Here is a 19,110-nt window from a genome sequence, read left to right on the forward strand (position 1 = left end):
CGGCCTATATACTACTGCAGTTCAGGACCTGACCACAAGGGGGCAGAAATGGTCCCCACAAATGATGTGCATAGCCAGCTATTCCCCATCACTAAGGTAAGGACGAGGTCGGGTGGGATTTAGCCAGCTCCCTGACAGCGGCCTATATACTACTGCAGTTCAGGACCTGACCACAAGGGGGCAGAAAAGTCCTTACCAGTGATGGGAAAGAATTCACCCTGAGTCGGCTAATCCCCATCACTGATTAGGACCAGGTCCTTACGTAGAAGGGAATTTAGTCCTAACCCCTGCTAAAAAGATCCCGAGTCACAAAGAAACCACTCTTCCCATCCACACAACAGCCAGCTTCTCCTCTCCACCAACGTGCTCGGAAGTTTCTCTTGCGATTGTGAGACCCCGCCCCTTAGACAACGAGACCCCGCCTCTTCCCGTGACGTCATAGCTACCGGGAGCAACAGTCTGTGAAGCGACATGGCGGCAGCTGTGGATCTGGAGCTTAAGAAGGTACAAAACGCTGCACAAACTGTGGTTTTTGTGTTGTATGGCGAAATTTCACTTTTGTATACATCCCGATGTAAGATCTAGTCAGTGTTCTCTATGTGTCTGCTAAATATGACGGATCTATGCAGAGAACGCGGTTTCCACGCCAGTGCTCTAGGGTATGTTCAGACAGAGGGCATTGCGGTGTGCGGCGGTTTTCTAGCAGTAACCGAACCAGGAATGGACCAGTTAATTCTTGACATTGTGCTTTGCGCAGTACAATGGAAATGATGGGCGCTGCCTTCAGCACAGATTTGGGGATGTTTTTGGGACAGTGAATTAAACAAAATCCTGGTGTGTTTTTTTTTGTTTTGTTTTGTTGTCACTTTTTTTCTTTAAAGAAAGTCTTTCACCTAAAATCACCATTATATTCCCTTCTATGATGTTAGTACATAAGGATCTCCATTACACTCCCCATATTAGAATGCTACCTTCCATATTGCTGTCCATCGCTGGCTTTCTCAGAAAAACACTTTTATTCAATATGTTAATTAGCTTCTGAAGGTGCCCAGGGGCGGCGTTCACGTGGCCGGTGCCCAGCCCCTCGTCGCTTTTCATACGAAACTCCCTCCCCCTTTATCCCCCAGGCCCGCCCTAGGTTCTTCTGATTACGTCCTCTTCTTAGTGAGAAATCCAGCGCCGTTCAACCGATTTGCCGCACCTGCGCACTTCATTCCCCATTATAGGCAGAGGCCCAGGGTCGGCACATGCGCTTTAAACACTGTTGAACGGCGCTGGCGCTGGATTTCTCACTAAGAGGAGGACGTAATCAGAAGAACCTAGGGCGGGCCTAGGGGTTGAAAGGGGAGGGGTTTCGTATGAAAAGCGCCGAGGGGTCTGGGCAACGGCCACGCGAACGCCGCCCCTGGGCACCTTCAGAAACTAATTAACATATTTAATAAAAGTGTTTTTCTGAGAAAATCGTCAATGGACAGCAATATGGAAGGTAGCATTCTAATATGGGGAATGTAATGGAGATCCTGATGTTAGTGTTCTATAATGGTGATTTTAGGTGAAAGACTCCCTTTAACCTCTTGGACACAGGGCGTACAGGTACGCCCTGATGTCCCGATACTTAAAGGGAACCTGTCACCTGGATTTTGGGTAAGGAGCTGAGCACATGGGTTGCTAGATGGCCGCTAGCACATCCGCAATACCCAGTCCCCATAGCTCTGTGTGCTTTTATTGTGTAAAAAAAACACGATTTGATACATATGCAAATTAACCTGAGATGAGTCCTGTCCCTGACTTATCTCACATACAGGACTCCTCTCAGGTTAATTTGCATATGTATCAAATAGGTTTTTTTACACAATAAAAGCACACAGAGCTATGGGGACTGGGTATTGAGGATGTGCTAGCAGCCATCTAGCAACCCATGTCCTCAGCTCTAAACCCAAAATCCAGGTGACAGGTTCCCTTTAAGGACACAGGATGTTCGGAAGTTTCTGATCGGGATCAGAAACTTCAAAATGACCGAACTTTTCATTTTTAACCCCCCCCCTGCAGCCCTCATTCTTATGTGCCGGCGGGGGGTGGGGTATGCGGGCGGTGCTGGGGAGGGGGCGGATGGGCACGCAATCAGCCGCCAGCCCCCTCTCTTAGGATGGCAGAGCGGTTAGCAGAGTGTCAGCACAATGCTGACACTCTGCTTGAAACGGGTGACATCTATGCTCACAGATGTCAGCCGTTTAACCCCTTCCATGCCTACGGACCGCTGTATAAAAGGGGTTAACAGGGAGGTAGCTCTCTCCCATCGGGGGCTACTGTGCCGTTTCAGCCCCCGATTCTTGACGGGATCACAGAGGGAGGGGGGCCCCCCTCCCATCACCCGCTGCTCTGTTGTGGCAGCGGGTGATGGTTACCATGGCACGCTCATGTTCCCTCAGCAGCACAGGGGAGAAGGAAGCTGTCCTCCCTCCCCCTGTGCTGCCGCTGCCACCAATAAGAAGAGAGGGGCGGGCGCACTGCGCCACCAATGATAGTACTTTTCCTACACAGAGCGTCACCCAGCGATGTCCCAGCACTTCCCATTATTCCTGGGCACCGCTCCGTTCACCCGCTGTGCCCCATTACTGTCTCCTCTCCTGCTCCATATGCTAATTATTATCAGAGCAATGGGGAGGAGACATCAGCTTCTCAAGTGGGCGTTCCTTCTCGCTGCGCTGCGATTGGACAGCGCTACAGCCAGGGAGAAGGAACGCCCACTAGAGAAGCTGATGTCTCCTCCCCATTGCTCTGATAATTAGCATATGGAGCAGGAGAGGAGACAGTAATGGGGCACTGCAGGTGAACGGAGCGGCGCCCAGGACTAATAAGTGCTGGGACATCTCTGGGCGCCGCTCTGTGTAGCCTAATACTGGACCCAGGAAAAGTAGACTTTAACACATAATACAGGAGGCGGGTGCCGGCAGCAGAATCGCATTGCCGGCACCCTGCCCCTGACGGGGAGCTGCGATCATCGGCAGTTAACCCCTCAGGTGCGGCACCTGAGGGGTTAACTGCCGCTGATCTGCCAGTACCCGCCTCCTGTATTAAGGGGTAATTATCATTGGTGGCGCAGTGCGCCCTCAACCCCCCCACCCCATTAAAATCATTGGTGGCACAGTGCGTCGGCCCCTCTCAACCCCTCAGTATTAAAATCATTGGTGGCAGTGGCCACAGAGTCCCCTCCCCCTCATTGGTGGTGCAGTGGCAGCTTCTGATCGGAGCCCCAGCTGTGTAATCCTGGGGCTCCGATCGGTTACCATGGCAGCAAGGACACTACTAAAGCCCTGGCTGCCATGGTAACATCCCTGATGCTGTGTGCACAGAGCAGCAGGGACAGTGTGAGGTCCTATTCACCCTTAGGCCCCTTTCACACGGGCGAGTATTCCGCGCGGATGCGATGCGTGATGTGAACGCATTGCACCCACACTGAATACCGACCCATTCATTTCTATGGGGCTGTTCACATGAGCGGTGATTTTCACGCATCACTTGTGCGTTGCGTGAAAATCGCAGCATGCTCTATATTCTGCAAGCAAGTGCGGATGCGGTGCGATTTTCACGCACGGTTGCTAGGAGACGATCGGGATGGAGACGCGATCATTATTATTTTCCCTTATAACATGGTTATAAGGGAAAATAATAGCATTCTGAATACAGAATGCATAGTAAAACAGCGCTGGAGGGGTTAAAAATAAATAATAATTTAACTCACCTTAGTCCACTTGATCGCGTAGCCGGCATCGCTTCTGTCTCCTTTGTTGAATAGGACCTGTGGTGAGCATTAATTCCAGGAACAGGACCTTTGATGACGTCACTTTGATGAATCACCATGGTAAAAGATCATGTGACGTACCATGTGATGACCGGAATGACGTCATCAAAGGTCCTGTTCCTGGAATTAATGCTCACCACAGGTCCTATTCAACAAAGGAGACAGAAGGAGATGCCGGACCGCGATCAAGTGGACTAAGGTGAGTTAAATAATTTTTAATTTTTTTTTAACCCCTCCAGCGCTGTTTTACTATGCATTCTGTATTCAGAATGCTATTATTTTCCCTTATAACTATGTTATAAGGGGAAATAATACAATATTACAGAACACCGATCCCAAGCCAAACATGCGCGATTTTTCTCACGCGAGTGCAAAACGCATTACAATGTTTTGCACTCGCGCGGAAAAATCGCGGGTGTTCCCGCAACGCACCCGCACATTTCTCCGCAACGCCCGTGTGAAAGGGGCCTTATAGAGCTCTATTAGGGTGAATAGGACTAGCCCCTCTAGGGGAGAAATAGTTATTCAATAAAAAGTGTAAAAAAAAAAAGTAAAAAAAAAAACCCCCCACCAAAATATTAAGTATGAATCACCCCCTTTCCCAATTTCACATATAAAAAGTTTAAATAATAAACATATTACATATCGCCACGTCAGAAAAGTCCAAACTATTAAAATATAAAAGAAAATCTATGCGGTGAACGCCGGAACAGAAAAAATAAATAAAAACTGCGCGATTCGCCATTTTTTAAAATGCGGAATGCACGTGGCTTTTTTGTGTGGCTTTTTTTTTTCGCGTGGTATCGACTGGTATAGAGTATCGCAATACTTTTTCATGGTATCGAAACCGAATCAAAAATTTGGTATTGCAACAACTCTACTGCTTAGTTTGCTGTTTATAAAAATTCCTAGGTCCTTTTCCATGTCAGTGTTACCGAGTGTTTTATCATTTAGTATGTACGGGTGACTTGCATTATTCCTTCCCATGTGCATAACCTTACATTTGTCAGTGTTAAACCTCATCTACCACTTCTCTGCCCAAGCCTCCAATCTATCCAGATCCATATAGCTGTATATTGTCCTCTTCAGTGTTAATTATCGTATTTTTTGCTTTATAAGACGCACTTTTTTTCCCCCAAAAGAGGGGGGGGAATGACAGTGCGTCTTATAAAACGATGGTTGACTTTTTTTTTTACAGGGCTGACACTGATATATCGCCGGCCGCTATGCTGCACAGCGTGGCCGGCGATACATCAGTTACAGTGCGGGGAGGGAGGAGGGGCTGGAGGCAACTCACAGCAGGGCCCGGTGCAGTCACTGTATTACACCGGACGCCTGCCGGACCGCACGCTGCATTCATAGTGAGTACTGATGCAGGCGATTAGGCTAGTTTATCAATAGGAGAGCGATTGATTCAGGAATAATGAGTGATTTTACATACAAAGAGACTTCTGTGCGTGCGGCCCAGTGTAATACAGTGACTGCACTGGGCCCTGCTGTGAGTTGCCTCCAGCCCCTCCTCCCTCCCCGCACTGTAACTGATGTATCGCCGGCCACGCTGTGCAGCATAGCGGCCGGCGATATATCGGTGTCAGCTAGTTTATCAAAAGGAGAGCGATTGACTCAGGATTAAAGAAAGATTTTACATACAAAGAATAAAGCACTGTAATGCTGTGAAACATAGGGCCATGAGGGGGACCAGCATAAGATGCTATATGTGTGTCATCCACACATATAGCATCTTATCCTGGCCCCCCTCATGGCCCTATGTGTCACAGCACACATCACCCATAACAGTGCGTCATCCACAGATCCCCCCCCCATAACAGTGCGTCATCCACAGATCCCCCCCCCATAACAGTGCGTCATCCGCAGATCCCCCCCCCCATAACAGTGCGTCATCCGCAGATCCCCCCCCCCATAACAGTGCGTCATCCGCAGATCCCCCCCCCCATAACAGTGCGTCATCCGCAGATCTCCCCCCCCCCCATAACAGTGCGTCATCCGCAGATCCCCCCCCCCATAACAGTGCGTCATCCGCAGATCCCCCCCCCCATAACAGTGCGTCATCCACAGATCCCCCCCCCTCCATAACAGTGTCATCCCCAGACCATTAGTTCAAAATCTACCAAAAGCACACCTTTTGGTTCAAAATATTTTTTTTCTTATTTTCCTCCTCAAAAACCTAGGTGCGTCTTATAAAGCAAAAAATACGGTACTTTACACAGTTTAGTGTCATCTGCAAAAATAGATTTTACTGTGCAAGTCTTCTACAAGATCATTAATATATTGAAGAGAATAGGGCCCAATACTGACCCCTGAGGTACCCCACTAGTGACAGTGACCCAATCTGAGTGTGTACCATTAATAACCACCCTCTGTTTTCTATCATTGAGCCAGTTACTTACCCACATACAGACATTTTCTCCCAGTCCGAGCATTCTCATTTTATATACTAACCTTTTATGTGGTACAGTGTCAAATGCTTTGGAGAAGTCCAGATATACGACATCCATTGATTCGCCGCTGTCAAGTCTAGAACTTACCTCCTCATAGAAACTGATTAAATTAGTTTGACATGACCGATCCCTCATGAAGCCATGCTGATATGATGTTATTTGCTTGTTTTCATTAAGATCCTCTAAGATAACATCTCGTAGAAAACCTTCAAACCGTTTACCCACAACAGATGTTAAACTTACCGGCCTATAGTTTCCAGGCTCTGTTTTTGGACCCTTTTTGAATATCGGCACCACATTTGCCATGCGCCAATCCTGTGGGACATTCCCTGTCAGTATAGAGTCTGCAAATATCAGAAATAAGGGTCTGGCTATGACATTACTTAATTCCCTTAGGATACGGGGATGTATGCCATCCGGTCCTGGCGATTTGTCTATTTTAATATTTTTAAGCCGCTGATGTACTTCTTCCTGGGTCAGACAGGACACTTTTAATGGGGAATTTACTTTTACATTCTGCATTTCATCAGTTTAAATTTTTTTTTTTTAATAGCTTTGCTTTCTCCTCGTCGCTCTCTGCAACTTCCCCCTCATTGCTCTGTAGAGGGCCGACACCTTCAGATTTATACTTTTTACCATTTTTATATAATTTTTTACGAACATTTTAGGTGGAGGAATTTCGTTTTGTTTCCCAATTCCACCCCATTTGGATTTTTTTTTTTACTGCTTCCCACTACATTTTATGCCATAATTATGCCGCTCATGTGCACAGCCCCATAGAAATGAACGGGTCCGGATTCAGTGCGGGTGCAATGCATTCACCTCACGCATTGCACCCGCGCGGAAATCTCGCCCATGTGAAAGAGGCCTTAGGAGCCAGGGACACAGTATAGGACCAGTCAAAGCAGTCTCCCCTTCAAATAGTAAAACTGCAGAGTGAAATATGTAAATTACTCCTTTGCTTTTCCCACAAAAATAAAAATATACATACATGCATACATACATACATACTCAGGTGGACAAAATTGTCGGTATCCTTCCGTTGTGCTACTTTCACACCTGCCTAGACAGTTGCAGAAGTCTAATTTAGTGCAGTTTAGGGTACCATCATTCATTAGTTTGTTTTATAAAATATTCTGTTGAACCACAATTCAAAAGCAATGTCTGATTTTGATCCTGGTCACCAGTGCATTATCTATTTGCCATGGCAATTAGGTTATGTTCTGCCCTGTGTTGTATACATTGAAATGCCTTCTCCATAACTAAAGTTGTCTTTCGTTGTGAACGTTATTATATTACTATTTTTATCACTTATTTCCTGCTTTTCGTTCCTTTCATTACTTTTTTTTTTTTCTTATTTCTCTGCCCTGTGAAGCGTTTTTCTTATTAGTTCTTCATTATTAAATTTTTTGTAATTCACAGGCCTTTACAGAACTTCAGGCTAAAGTGATGGACACCCAGCAAAAGGTGAAACTAGCTGACCTTCAGATAGAGCAATTAAATAGAACAAAGAAACATGCCCATCTTACAGATACTGAAATTAAGAACTTGCCTGGGGAAACTCCAATGTATGAAGGTGTGGGAAGAATGTAAGTAAAAGTGTTCGCTATATTCATTTTTAGAAAAGAACTGGAAGACTGTCTCCATAGTCTGAGCCATAGTTTTTTTATTTTTTGGGCGATTGTCTTAGGGGCTCATTTTTTGCGGGAAAAGGTGACTGTTAGATTGGTACTATTTTGGGGGGCATACGCCTTTTTGATCGCTTGGTGTTGCACTTTGTGATGTAAGGGGACAAAAAAAGTTTTGTTTTTATTTATTTTTTTGACTGTTCATCTGAGGGGTTAGGTCATGTGATATTTTTATAGAGCTGGACTATACTGACGCAGCAATACTTAATGTCTACAATTTTTATAATTTTTTTTAACTTTATTTTGGGTAATGGTGTGTGTTTTTTAAAGGTTTCTTTTTTTTTTTTTTTTTTTAGCAAGTGCCCACTGCATGCCTCCTGAAACATAAGATTCATACTTACCTGCTCCACACCGCCCCAGTCCTCCACTATGCCTCTGCTGTCTTCCAGTCCCCATACTGTGCATGGTCACATGCCTGGTCGCAGGTGGTGCATGGTCACATGCCTCGCTGCAGCCAATGACTGGCTTCAGTGGTGATGTGGCCACAAACTAGGCAATGGCTGCAGCCGTACATGTGACCATCCCCATACACTGTTGGATGTAAACAGTGCAGGGACTGGAAGGAGGCAGCGCGGAGGACCAGTGTGGTCTGGTCTGTGTGACTGGTACTTACACTTTGTGCCAATAAACCTTAACTCTAAACTACTAAGAGGTCATAAACACTTATTTAAGCCACATTTTTATCAGGTAAGGCCTCTTTCACACTTGCGTTGTCCGGATCCGGCGTGTACTCCACTTGCCGGAATTACACTCCGGATCCGGAAAAACGCAAGTGTACTGAAAGCATTTGAAGACGGAACCGTCTTCAAAATGCGTTCAGTGTTACTATGGCACCCAGGACGCTATTAAAGTCCTGGTTGCCATAGTAGGAGCGGGGAGCGGGGGAGCGGTATACTTACAGTCCGTGCGGCTCCCGGGGCGCTCCAGAATGACGTCAGAGCGCCCCATGCGCAGGGATGACGTGTCCAATGCGATCACATGATCCATGCGCCTGGGGCGCCCTGACGTCACTCTGGAGCGCCCGGGGAGCCGCACGGACGGTAAGTACACTGCTCCCCCGCTCCCTGTTACACTTTACCATGGCTGCCAGGACTTTAGTGTCCCGGCAGCCATGGTAACCATTCAGAAAAAGCTAAAAGCCCCTTTTTTTACACTCAATAAAACCACTCAGATATGGGACAGGTATATTGCGGACATGCTAGCGGCAATCTAGCCGTGCATGTCCGCATCTCTATAGGGTAAAAAGAGGTGACCGAATCAATTTAAAGGGAACCTGTCACCAGTTTTATGGTGTCCTAACTAAGGGCAATATAAATAAGTGATTGATTCTCTTAGCACAATGCTGGGTCACTTTCTTTAATTGACCCAGTCAATCTGCCAGGATCTTGTATTGAAAAGCTCTAGCTGATAATGATGAGTCATGAATATTTATGAGCTCCTGACTCTCCCCACCTACCTGCTGCTGATTAACAGTTATTTTCCATATGAATCAGCAGCAGGTGGGCAGGGGAGTGGCTATAGCTGTTAATTAAATAAACGCTGGACTCAAATCAGCTCATTAGCATGCGGCATCTTTGTGTGTATGTTATGAGGTAACCGTCTGTCACACCAGTAAGTGAATACATCTAAGGTACTTTTTAGTAGTTAATGATTGTATATAATTAGTTAGATTATAATCAAATATCCACATGACAGGTTCCCTTTAAGCCATAAATTGAACACAATATGCAATAATATATTTGTAATCATTTCATAGATGTCTGTTAAACTTTTTACAAGAATCCTATAAGCAAATATCACGGAATGCCTTTTGACATAAGCTGCCTCTTTTTAGGTTTGTTCTTCAAACTAAAGAAAAAGTTCACAGTCAACTACTTCATAAACAAAAAATTGCCGATGATAAGATAGCTGAAATAGAGGTTAGTACTTTTTCTTTTGTACCTAGCTGTTAATGTTATTTGGACAGCAGTGGAAGGTTGAGACTAGTGATTGGCTGCAGCCGTCAGATGATGTTGACTTTGTCGCTACTGCAGCAGAGTAAGGCGATTGTCATCTCTCCGGTTTAAATTCCGGCAGGCTGTTTCGGCAGAGAACAGCCTGCCGGATGCGGACAGAAAGTCCGCCAGCTCCATTAAGTAAAATGAGGTCCGTCTGAGATCCTAAAAAGAGCCTGGCCAGAAGCACTAGAGTTGCAGTCCAGGATCTGCCAGGTAGGTACTTACTAGTTCTTTATGCATACGCATCCTGAAAGTTGTCAGGTTTCCTTCTGAAACCAGACAACCTCTTTAAGGCCTGAATGAAGCAGCAAAAGCCAGAAAGTGACAGGGTTAATTGGAGGCAGCTGGACACAAACCAATGGGACACCACTGCCCAATCTGTACAGGAAATGGTGAAGCTAGTTTTCCAGTTCTACAGAGCAGTGAGCCCCAAAAGTACTATGTGGGCTAGGAGACCAGTGGAGGCAGAGAAGCAAAGGCACCAAGTACATGCTGTGTTGATGGAGGAGACTGGAACAGCGCAGAGAAGAGCAGCCTATCCCCAGAGCAGATCTCACGTGCCTGACCTAACCACCACTCCAACCTGGCCACTTGGTAACCGGTTATGCAACCTCCTGAAGTCTCAAAGCCTCAGAGACCACTTCCCTATTTAAGAACTCAGAAAACCCTTTTACCTTATTACTGATGATCTGTCCTCTGAATAGGTAATCCGTATCTGATCATTGGGAGTCCAACACCTGGGACCCCCGCCGATCAGCTGTTTGAGAAGGCACGGACACTCGCCGTATTGATGCGGCCTTTTCTCTGCTCACCAAGCACAGTGCAATCGATTTGATAGCAGCTGTGCTTGGTATTGCAGCTCAGCCACATTCCCTTTAGTGGCTAGTAGAGTTGAGCGGACACCTGGATGTTCGGGTTCGGCCGAAGTTGAAAAAAAGGTTCGGGTTTGGGACCCGAACTTGACCCCGAACCCCATTGAAGTCAATGGGGACCCGAACTTTTGGGCACTAAAATGGCTCTAAAATAGTCCTGGAAAGGGCTAGAGGGCTTCAAAAGGCATCATATGTGCTTAAGAGCATGACAACTGTTCTGCAAACAAATGTGGATAGGGAAATGACTTAAAATAACATAAAATACAGAAAAATTTAAAATAACAATCTGGATCTAGGAGTAGGAGGTTGAGGAGGCTGTTGACGTGGCGGTGTAGGTGGAATCGGCGGTGAAGGAGGAATAGGTAGCCAACACTGATTTGTTATTTTTAAATTAGGGTATCCCCCAAAATATTGGGCCATATAACAAAATAAAACAAAGAATAAGTGCACTTGAGTACAAGAATGGATGGTTGAGGCTGGTATAAATGTTTATTCCCCAGTCGTCTCCATGACACCACATCCTGAGATTGACTTCCTTCTGATTGGACAGGAAAAACAGAGGTTTAAAAACCCCACCCGCTCCCTCCATCGCCAGTGTTTTTCCTGTCCCATCAGGATAGGAAGCCGGAGAGGTGTATGGAGCTCTAGCTGGGCTCGCCTGTTTTTTTTTCCTCCATTACAGGCCGGGGTCGGATCTGCAGGGCAGCTCTCCCTCCTCCAGGTTAGGCCTGGGCTCGGGCGCATTGCGATATGCCCCCCTGCGAAGATCCCCTCTGCGGCAGTTCAGGGGGACTTAATGCAGAGGGGAAAGAAGATGATGGCGGATCGGCACTATGATGAGTCCCGGCCGGCAGGCGGGTGACGTCAGACGCAGGGGGCGGAGCCAAAGCGTCTTGACGTCACTAACATGTGCCGCAGGTCCTGGCAGGGCAAAGTAGGCTATAAAAACCCACAGGACCTGCAGAATGGCGCCCTGCACAGCGCGGCTTTCCCTATCAGGAGTGTGCCCCTGGAAGCGGTCGGGAGTCAAGATGAGCACCCCCCCCTCACGCCGGGCTCTGGAACCGAGCCTGCAACCAATCCAGGGACTGTGAGTAGCCTGCTCTCAGGCACATGACTATGTAATGCTGGGTTGGTCTGCTCATCCTTCCCTCCCTTACCTTTCAGGGAGAAAAGGATTCAGCTACTACCACTAAGAAAGCCAGGAAATGTGGTATCCGCAATAAACGACTGTCCAATACAGGGACTAAACCCCTTTGTAAGGAATGCACTTCCAATGTTGTTAAATCAGAATCTTCCAGCTTCCTTTAAGATATTAGAAAAGTAGTTAAAGAGGAGGTTCAGTTGGCCTTAACATCTAAGGAACCAACACCAAAAATCACTCCTCCTCAAGACATCCGCGGAAGTCGTTTACTCTAAATCAGTACAAAAACAATTCGCATCCTCAGATGAAGATAACGAATACAAACTATTTTTGTTCAATTCGGATGACATTGATGAGCTGATCAAAGCTATCAGAGCTACCATTCAAATGGAAATACCAAAGAAACCTAGGTCAACACAAGATGAGATTTTTGGGGGTCTAGGAGAAAGAAAAAACGCGGTCTTTCCAGTACCAGATAATGTCCAGAAGTTGATATGTTCTGAGTGGGAGAAACCAGACAAAGGATCCTTTATTCCAAGGGGGATTAAAAAGCGTTACCAGTTTAGCCCGGATGACTGCACTGACTGGGAAACTATCCCTAAAGTAGACGCACCAGTAGCTAAGGTGGCTAAACATACAGCTCTACCCTTTGAAGATTCAGCACAACTAAAAGATCCATTAGATAGGAAAGCAGAAAGTCTTTTAAGAAAGACCTGGGAGGCAACAGCGGCCCTTCTCAAACCAGGAGTAGCTTCAACCTGTGTAGCTAGAACATTAAACTTATGGCTAGAGCAACTAGAAATCCACCTAGTCAATAAAACGCCACGCGACCAGATATTGGAGAGCTTGCCCTTATTAAAGATGGCGACCTCCCTTTTTTTTTTTTTTTTAGCAGATGCAGCAGAGTTTGTCAAACTGTCCGCCCGGACAGCCGTTTTATCTAACACGGCGAGACGGGCTTTATGGCTTAAAGCTTGGTCAGGAGACATTGCTTCCAAAAATAAACTAATCGCGCTCCCCTTCCATGGTCAATACGTCTTTGGAACGGACCTTGACAAAATCTTAGAGAATGCTACTAATAGAAAAAGGGGAATCCCAGAAGAAAGATACAAACAAAAAAGGCAGTTTTTTCGTGACCGACACTATCAACCCGAAAATAGGAAAGATAAAGGGAAGTCCGGAAGGTGGAGCTATGCAAAAGGAGGCAGGGGAAGAAATTTACTTTTCAACCCAAATCGAGCAGAATCCTTCTCCACTAATACCAAACAATGACTCCATACCAGTAGGGGGAAGGCTCAGCTCCTTTCAAAAATCTTGGGAGCACATAAAAAACAATGCGTGGATATTAAACATTGTAGAAGAGGGTTACAGAATAGAGCTACTTTCTCCCCCTCCACAAAAATTTGTTATTACTACCCTTCCTACATGTCAAACTGGTACCTTTTAAAAAACGACATCAAAGATTTGTTAAGCTTGGCCGCAATAGAACCTGTCCCAGAAGAGCAGATAGGACTAGGATTCTATTCCCGTCTCTTTATAATAAAAAAAACCGAACGGGAAATCCAGAGTTATAATAAATTTAAAATACCTAAACAGATTCGTCAAGTATCAAAAATTCAAAATGGAAACTCTAAAGTCGGCAGTAAAGCTTATAAAAAAAGGACGCAGTAATGGCCACAATAGACTTAAGGGATGCCTATTATCATGTCCCGATACACATGTCATCAAGAAAATTCCTGAGGTTTGCAATAGAGTTCAAGGGACACATTCAACATTTTCAATTCAAGTGTCTCCCTTTTGGGATCTCCTCAGCTCCAAGAACCTTTACAAAGGTAATGGCGGAAGCCATAGCAAGTCTAAGAGAGAGAGCAATCTGCGTGATCCCTTATCTAGACGACCTGTTAGTAGTTGCAGAGAACAAAACTCTTTTAGAAGTCCACCTCCAGACAGTCTTGAACCATCTCCAGGGCCTAGGTTGGATAATCAACTGGGAAAAGTCAGATTTAATCCCGAACAGGCAAAAGATATTCTTAGGCATAACTCTAAGTACAGTCGCCCAAAAATCATTTCTTCCGCCTCAAAGTAAAAAAACTTCAAACGTTGAGGAACTTCAAGAAAGTAAAATTCTGCTCCATCCGACAGTGAAGCAATGAAGGTGTTAGGAAGCCTTTCCGCATGTATCCCAGCAGTGGCCTGGGCACAATTTCACCTAAGACCACTTCACTTCAAAAATTCATTCTAAACAAGTGGAACAGATCTCAAACGACTCTAGAAAAACTAATATTTTTAGATCAAAAAGTGAAGAATTCCCTGAATTGGTGGCTCAGAGACCAACCTAAAAAATTGGGTATTTTGGGCCCAAGAACAACCCTTAGTAATTACAACGGACGCGAGCCTCCAGGGTTGGGGAGCATTAGTCCAAGGGAACTCCTACCAGGGGAAATGGCCAAATTACGTGAAACATCAATCCTCAAACTTCAGGGAACTGCGGGCAATTTGGGAGGCATTGAAACGCACGAGTCTGATCTCAGTAGGACGCCATGACCGAGTGTATTCAGACAATGCAACAGCAGTGGCGTTCATCCAGCACCAGGGAGGCACAAGACACTGTCTACTACAGGGCCCATCAAACAAAATTTTCTCCTGGGCAGGGGAAAATATACAGTCACTATCAGCAGTCCACCTGAAAGGATCTATAAATGTTCAGGCCGACTACCTGAGTCGCTACACGTTAGACTTGGGAGAATGGAGGTTATCCCCGGAGGTTTTCCAACTAATCACAAGGAAATGGGGCAGACCGACAGTAGACCTATTTGCGTCCAGAAAAATTCACCAGTTGAGTCAATTCTTCTCCCTCAACCCAAGGGATCGTCCTCTGGCAGTGGATGCTTTCGACCAAAACTGGACGATGAATCTAGTCTACGCATTCCCTCTGTTTCCACTGATCCCCAGAGTTCTCCAGAAATTTCAGAAGGAAAGATGTACGTTAATTATGATAACCCCCCTCTGGCCCAAGAGGAGTTGGTTTGCGCTGTTAAAAGCCCTCAGCATAGAAGCCCCTCTCCTTCTACCTCTGAGGCCAGACCTTCTAAGTCAGGGACCTATTACTCACCTAGAGCTACGGATGTTAAAGTTATCAGCCTGGATTCTGAAGAATCCACTCTGTTGAACCTAGGGTTATACAAAAAAGTAGTGAACACTTTACTCCTAAGCAGGAAGCAAAGCACGAACGATAAATATTAGAAAATATGGGAAAAATTCGCTGAATGGTCAGGAAAATCCTTTGACCAGTTCAAGTCCAATATCCCACTAATCTTGGAATTCCTTCAGAAAGGCTTAAATTTAGGACTGTCCCCTAATACCCTTAGCGTCCAAGTGTCGGCGCTAGGAGCCTTATATAACACCAGCCTCAAAGAACATCCCTGGGTAACTAGATTTCTCAAGGCAGCAGATAGGGTCAGACCCACAAAAACATGGTAGCTCCTTGGAATCTCAATACGGTGCTGGCCGGCCTGACTTCTGGTCCGTTTGAGCCTATAGACGCAATACCCATCAAGTGGCTTACCATCAAAACTATCTTCTTAGTGGCAATAACATCGGCCAGAAGAGTCTGTGAGCTGCAGGCCTTGTCCATTCAAGAACCTTTTTTTTCGGTGTTCCATGACAAACTAGTTCTTAAATTAGATCCTAGGTTTCTCCCAAAGGTAGTCTCTACCTTCCATAGGTCACAGGACATTGTACTTCCCTCATTTTGCAACAATCTTAAAAACGAACAAGAAATCTCCTACCACACATTTGACGTTCGGAGAGCAGTCCTAAAATATCTGGAAGCAACCAGACAGTGGAGATTAGACAAAAATCTTTTCGTCCAGTTTTCAGGTCCCAATAAGGGGAAAAAAGCAGCAAAAAGCTCCATCTCCAGATGGTTAAGATTAGCTATTTCTAAAGCATATAAAGTCAAAGGGGGAAAAAAGCCCCTGCTTCCCTGAATGCACATTCCACAAGGGGCATGGCCGCCTCCTGGCCGGAAAAAGCTTCAGACTCTTTACAGCAAATTTGCAGAGCAGCAACTTTGAAAAGAATTCATACCTTTTACCAAGCATTACAGATTAGATATCCTTGCCAACGACGACTTAAGGTTTGGATGTAAAGTCCTCTCTGCAGTTGTCCCCCCCCCCCCCCCCCCCCCTAATAATTTTCTTTGATATTTACTCAGGATGTGGTGTAATGGAGACTGGGGAAAAGAGTATTACACTCACCGGTAATCCGGTTTCCTGGAAGTCTCCATGACGCCACATGCATCCCACCCTTTAGGTACTTAATTCAGCAGTTTTTTTTTTTTCTGTTATTATAATATCCTTTCATCCTGGGGTTCTTCGTTAAAATACACTGGCAATGGAGGGAGGGGGTGGGGTTTTTAAACCTGTGTTTTTCCTGTCCAATCAGAAGGAAGTCAATCTCAGGATGTGGTGTCATGGAGACTTCCAGGAAACCGGATTACCAGTGAGTGTAATACTCTTTTCTGCACAAGGTACGGACAAGTCCTGTGGGATCCATGCCTGGTTCATTTTAATAACCGTAAGCTTGTCCACATTGGCTGCGGCCTGTGATAATGCTCTCTGCCGTGCTAAACACACGTTCACACTATACACTGGCTGCAGGGCAGGTCAGCACCTCCACGGCTGACAAAGCTTTTCCACATTTTGGCCATGCTAACCCTGCCTTCTCAGGTGCTGGTGGTGCCCCAGCTGCGTTGGCGACCTCTTCTTCCTTCCTCTGCCTTCGCCTTGTGCTTCCACTGTGCCCCCGCTATCAGGTGGGAATGCTATCATCAGTGTGCGCTTGTAGTCGCGCATCTTCCGATCAGTAACAGATGTTTTCACTAAATTTAGTTCCCTGTCAGCAATGCAGAGCAGGGGTTCATTCACGGCAAAAGGGGGTTCATGTCACCCAGCAATACAACAGAGTATTTTGAGAGATTTAGGCCCCTGTCACCCAGGCACAGCAGGGGTTTGTATACGCCAAAAATGGTAAAATGTCACCCGACAACTAGAAATACGAATTTTTTTCAATTTAGGGCACTAAAATTGGCACTTATAATTTTTTTTTAAAGGCTCTAAAATAGTCCTTGAAAGGGCTAGAGGGATATAAAATGTGCTTAAGAGAATGGCAACTGCTCTGCAAACAAATGTGCATAGGGAAATAACTTAAAATGAAATAAAATAACTAAAAATTACAAATTATTAATATGCAACTCGGAGAAGGAGGTGGATATGGAGTCGGAGGTTGAGGAGGCGGTGAATGCGGTGTTGTAGGTGGAGGCAGCAATGGAGGAGGAGTCTTCTTTCTTCTTTCTTGGTATAAATCTCTAATCTCTATTCTGCACAAGATACAGACAAGTCTTGTGGGATCCAAGCCTGGTTCATTTTAATGAACGTGAGCTTGTCCATGTTGGCTGTGGACAGGCGGCTGCGTCTGTCTGTAATGACGCCTCCTGCCGTGCTAAATACATGTTCAGAGAGTACACTGGCTGCAGGGCAGGCCAGCGCCTCCAAGGCATACAGGGCAAGCTCTGGCCATGTGGACAATTTGGAGACCCAGAAGTTGAATGGGGCAGAACCATCAGTCAGTACGTGTAGTTGTGTGCACAGGTACTGTTTCACCATGTTGTTCAAATGCTGCCTCCTGCTAACACGCTCCATATCAGCAGTTGGGGCTGGTTGTTGCGGCGAGGTGACAAAGCTTTTCCACATGTCGGCCATGCTAACCCTGCCTTCTGAGGTGCTAGCGCTGACACAGCTGCGTTGGCGACCTCTTCCTCCTCCCCTTCCTTCGCCTTGTGCTTCCACTTGTCCCCTGGCGTCAGTCGGGAATGCTCTCAGGAGCATCTTCCGATCACGCTCCAGTGAGGGAATTAAGGACGGCACATTGTCTTTGTAACAGGGATCCAGCAGGGTGGCCACCCAGTAGCCAACACAACTCTGGGCAACTCTGCAGTCGTTGCGCAGGCACTGCAGCATGTAGTTGCTCATGTGTGCCAGGCTGCCCAGAGGTAAGGACAAGCTGTCCTCTGTGGGAGGTGTATCGTCTGCGTCCTCCGTATCCCCCCAGGCATGCACCAGTGCTGCGTTGGATGCCAACCCGCTGTGAACATGCTTCATCCGCCTCCGCCAAATTTGTACCTGGCCTCTGCTGTTGCAAAAACCCTCTTTCTGAGCCACTTCTAAAAGACTGGCCTGAAAGTGTTAGAGATGACCCCTCTTCCTCGTCCTGGGCCACATCCTCTTCCATCGTCGCTCCACTGCAGACCGTGTCTGGTCATGCAGGTTGTGCTAAGGTTCAGAACGTTAATGCCTTGCTTCAGGCTCTGATGGCACAGCGTGCAAACCACTCGGGTCTTGTCGTAAGCACATTGTGTGAAGTGCCATGCCAGGGAACTCCTTGAAGCTGCCTTTGATGTGCTCGGTCCCTGTTGACTGTGGCCAGTAGCAGGCGAACTGTTTTGGCGACGGCTGCTCTGCTTTTGCACCCTGCTACCGCTTTTGCTACGCTGTTGGCTCGGTCTCACCACTGCCTCTTCCTCCGAACTCTGAAAGTCAGTGGCACGACCTTCATTCCATGTGAGGTCTAGGATCCAGTCTTCCATCCAGTCTTCCTCCCTGACCTCCTTTTCAGTCTGCACACTGCAGAAAGACGCAGCAGTTGGCACCTGTTTCGTCATCATCAGAGACTTGCTGAGGTGGTAATCCCATGTCCTCATCAGGAAACATAAGTGGTTGTGCGTCAGTGCATTCTATGTCTTCCACCCCTGGGGAAGGGCTAGGTCGATGCCCTTGGGAAACCCTGCCAGCAGAGTCTTCAAACAACACAAGAGACTGCTGCATGACTTGAAGCTCAGACAGGTTCCCCGATATGCACGGGGGTGATGTGACAGACTGATGCGCATGGGTTTCAGGCGCCACCTGTGCGCTTTCTGCAGAAGACTGGGTGGGAGATGATGTGAACGTGCTGGATCCACTGTCGACCACCCAATTGACTAGCGCCTGTACTTGCTCAGGCCTTACCATCCTTAGAACAGCATTAGGCCCGACCAAATATCGCTGTAGATTCTGGCGGCTACTGGGACCTGAGGTAGTAGGTTCAGTATG

At 46.5% G+C, this 19,110-nt stretch overlaps 1 protein-coding gene across 1 annotated transcript in view; it reads left to right on the top strand.

Moving 5' to 3' along the window:
* The first annotated feature begins 417 nt into the window (after positions 1 to 417).
* The window catches only part of PFDN1 (prefoldin subunit 1), a 47,208-nt gene continuing 28,515 nt past the window's right edge, over positions 418 to 19,110 (top strand). The window contains exons 1-3 of the mRNA XM_040415670.1: positions 418 to 504; positions 7,684 to 7,850; positions 9,784 to 9,868. Of these exons, the coding sequence (XP_040271604.1) occupies positions 472 to 504; positions 7,684 to 7,850; positions 9,784 to 9,868 (285 nt within the window). The 5' untranslated portion in view covers positions 418 to 471. The remainder of the gene's footprint in view (positions 505 to 7,683; positions 7,851 to 9,783; positions 9,869 to 19,110) is intronic.

This window comes from Bufo bufo, chromosome 1 (assembly GCF_905171765.1).
Source record: "Bufo bufo chromosome 1, aBufBuf1.1, whole genome shotgun sequence".
Lineage (NCBI taxonomy): Eukaryota > Metazoa > Chordata > Amphibia > Anura > Bufonidae > Bufo > Bufo bufo.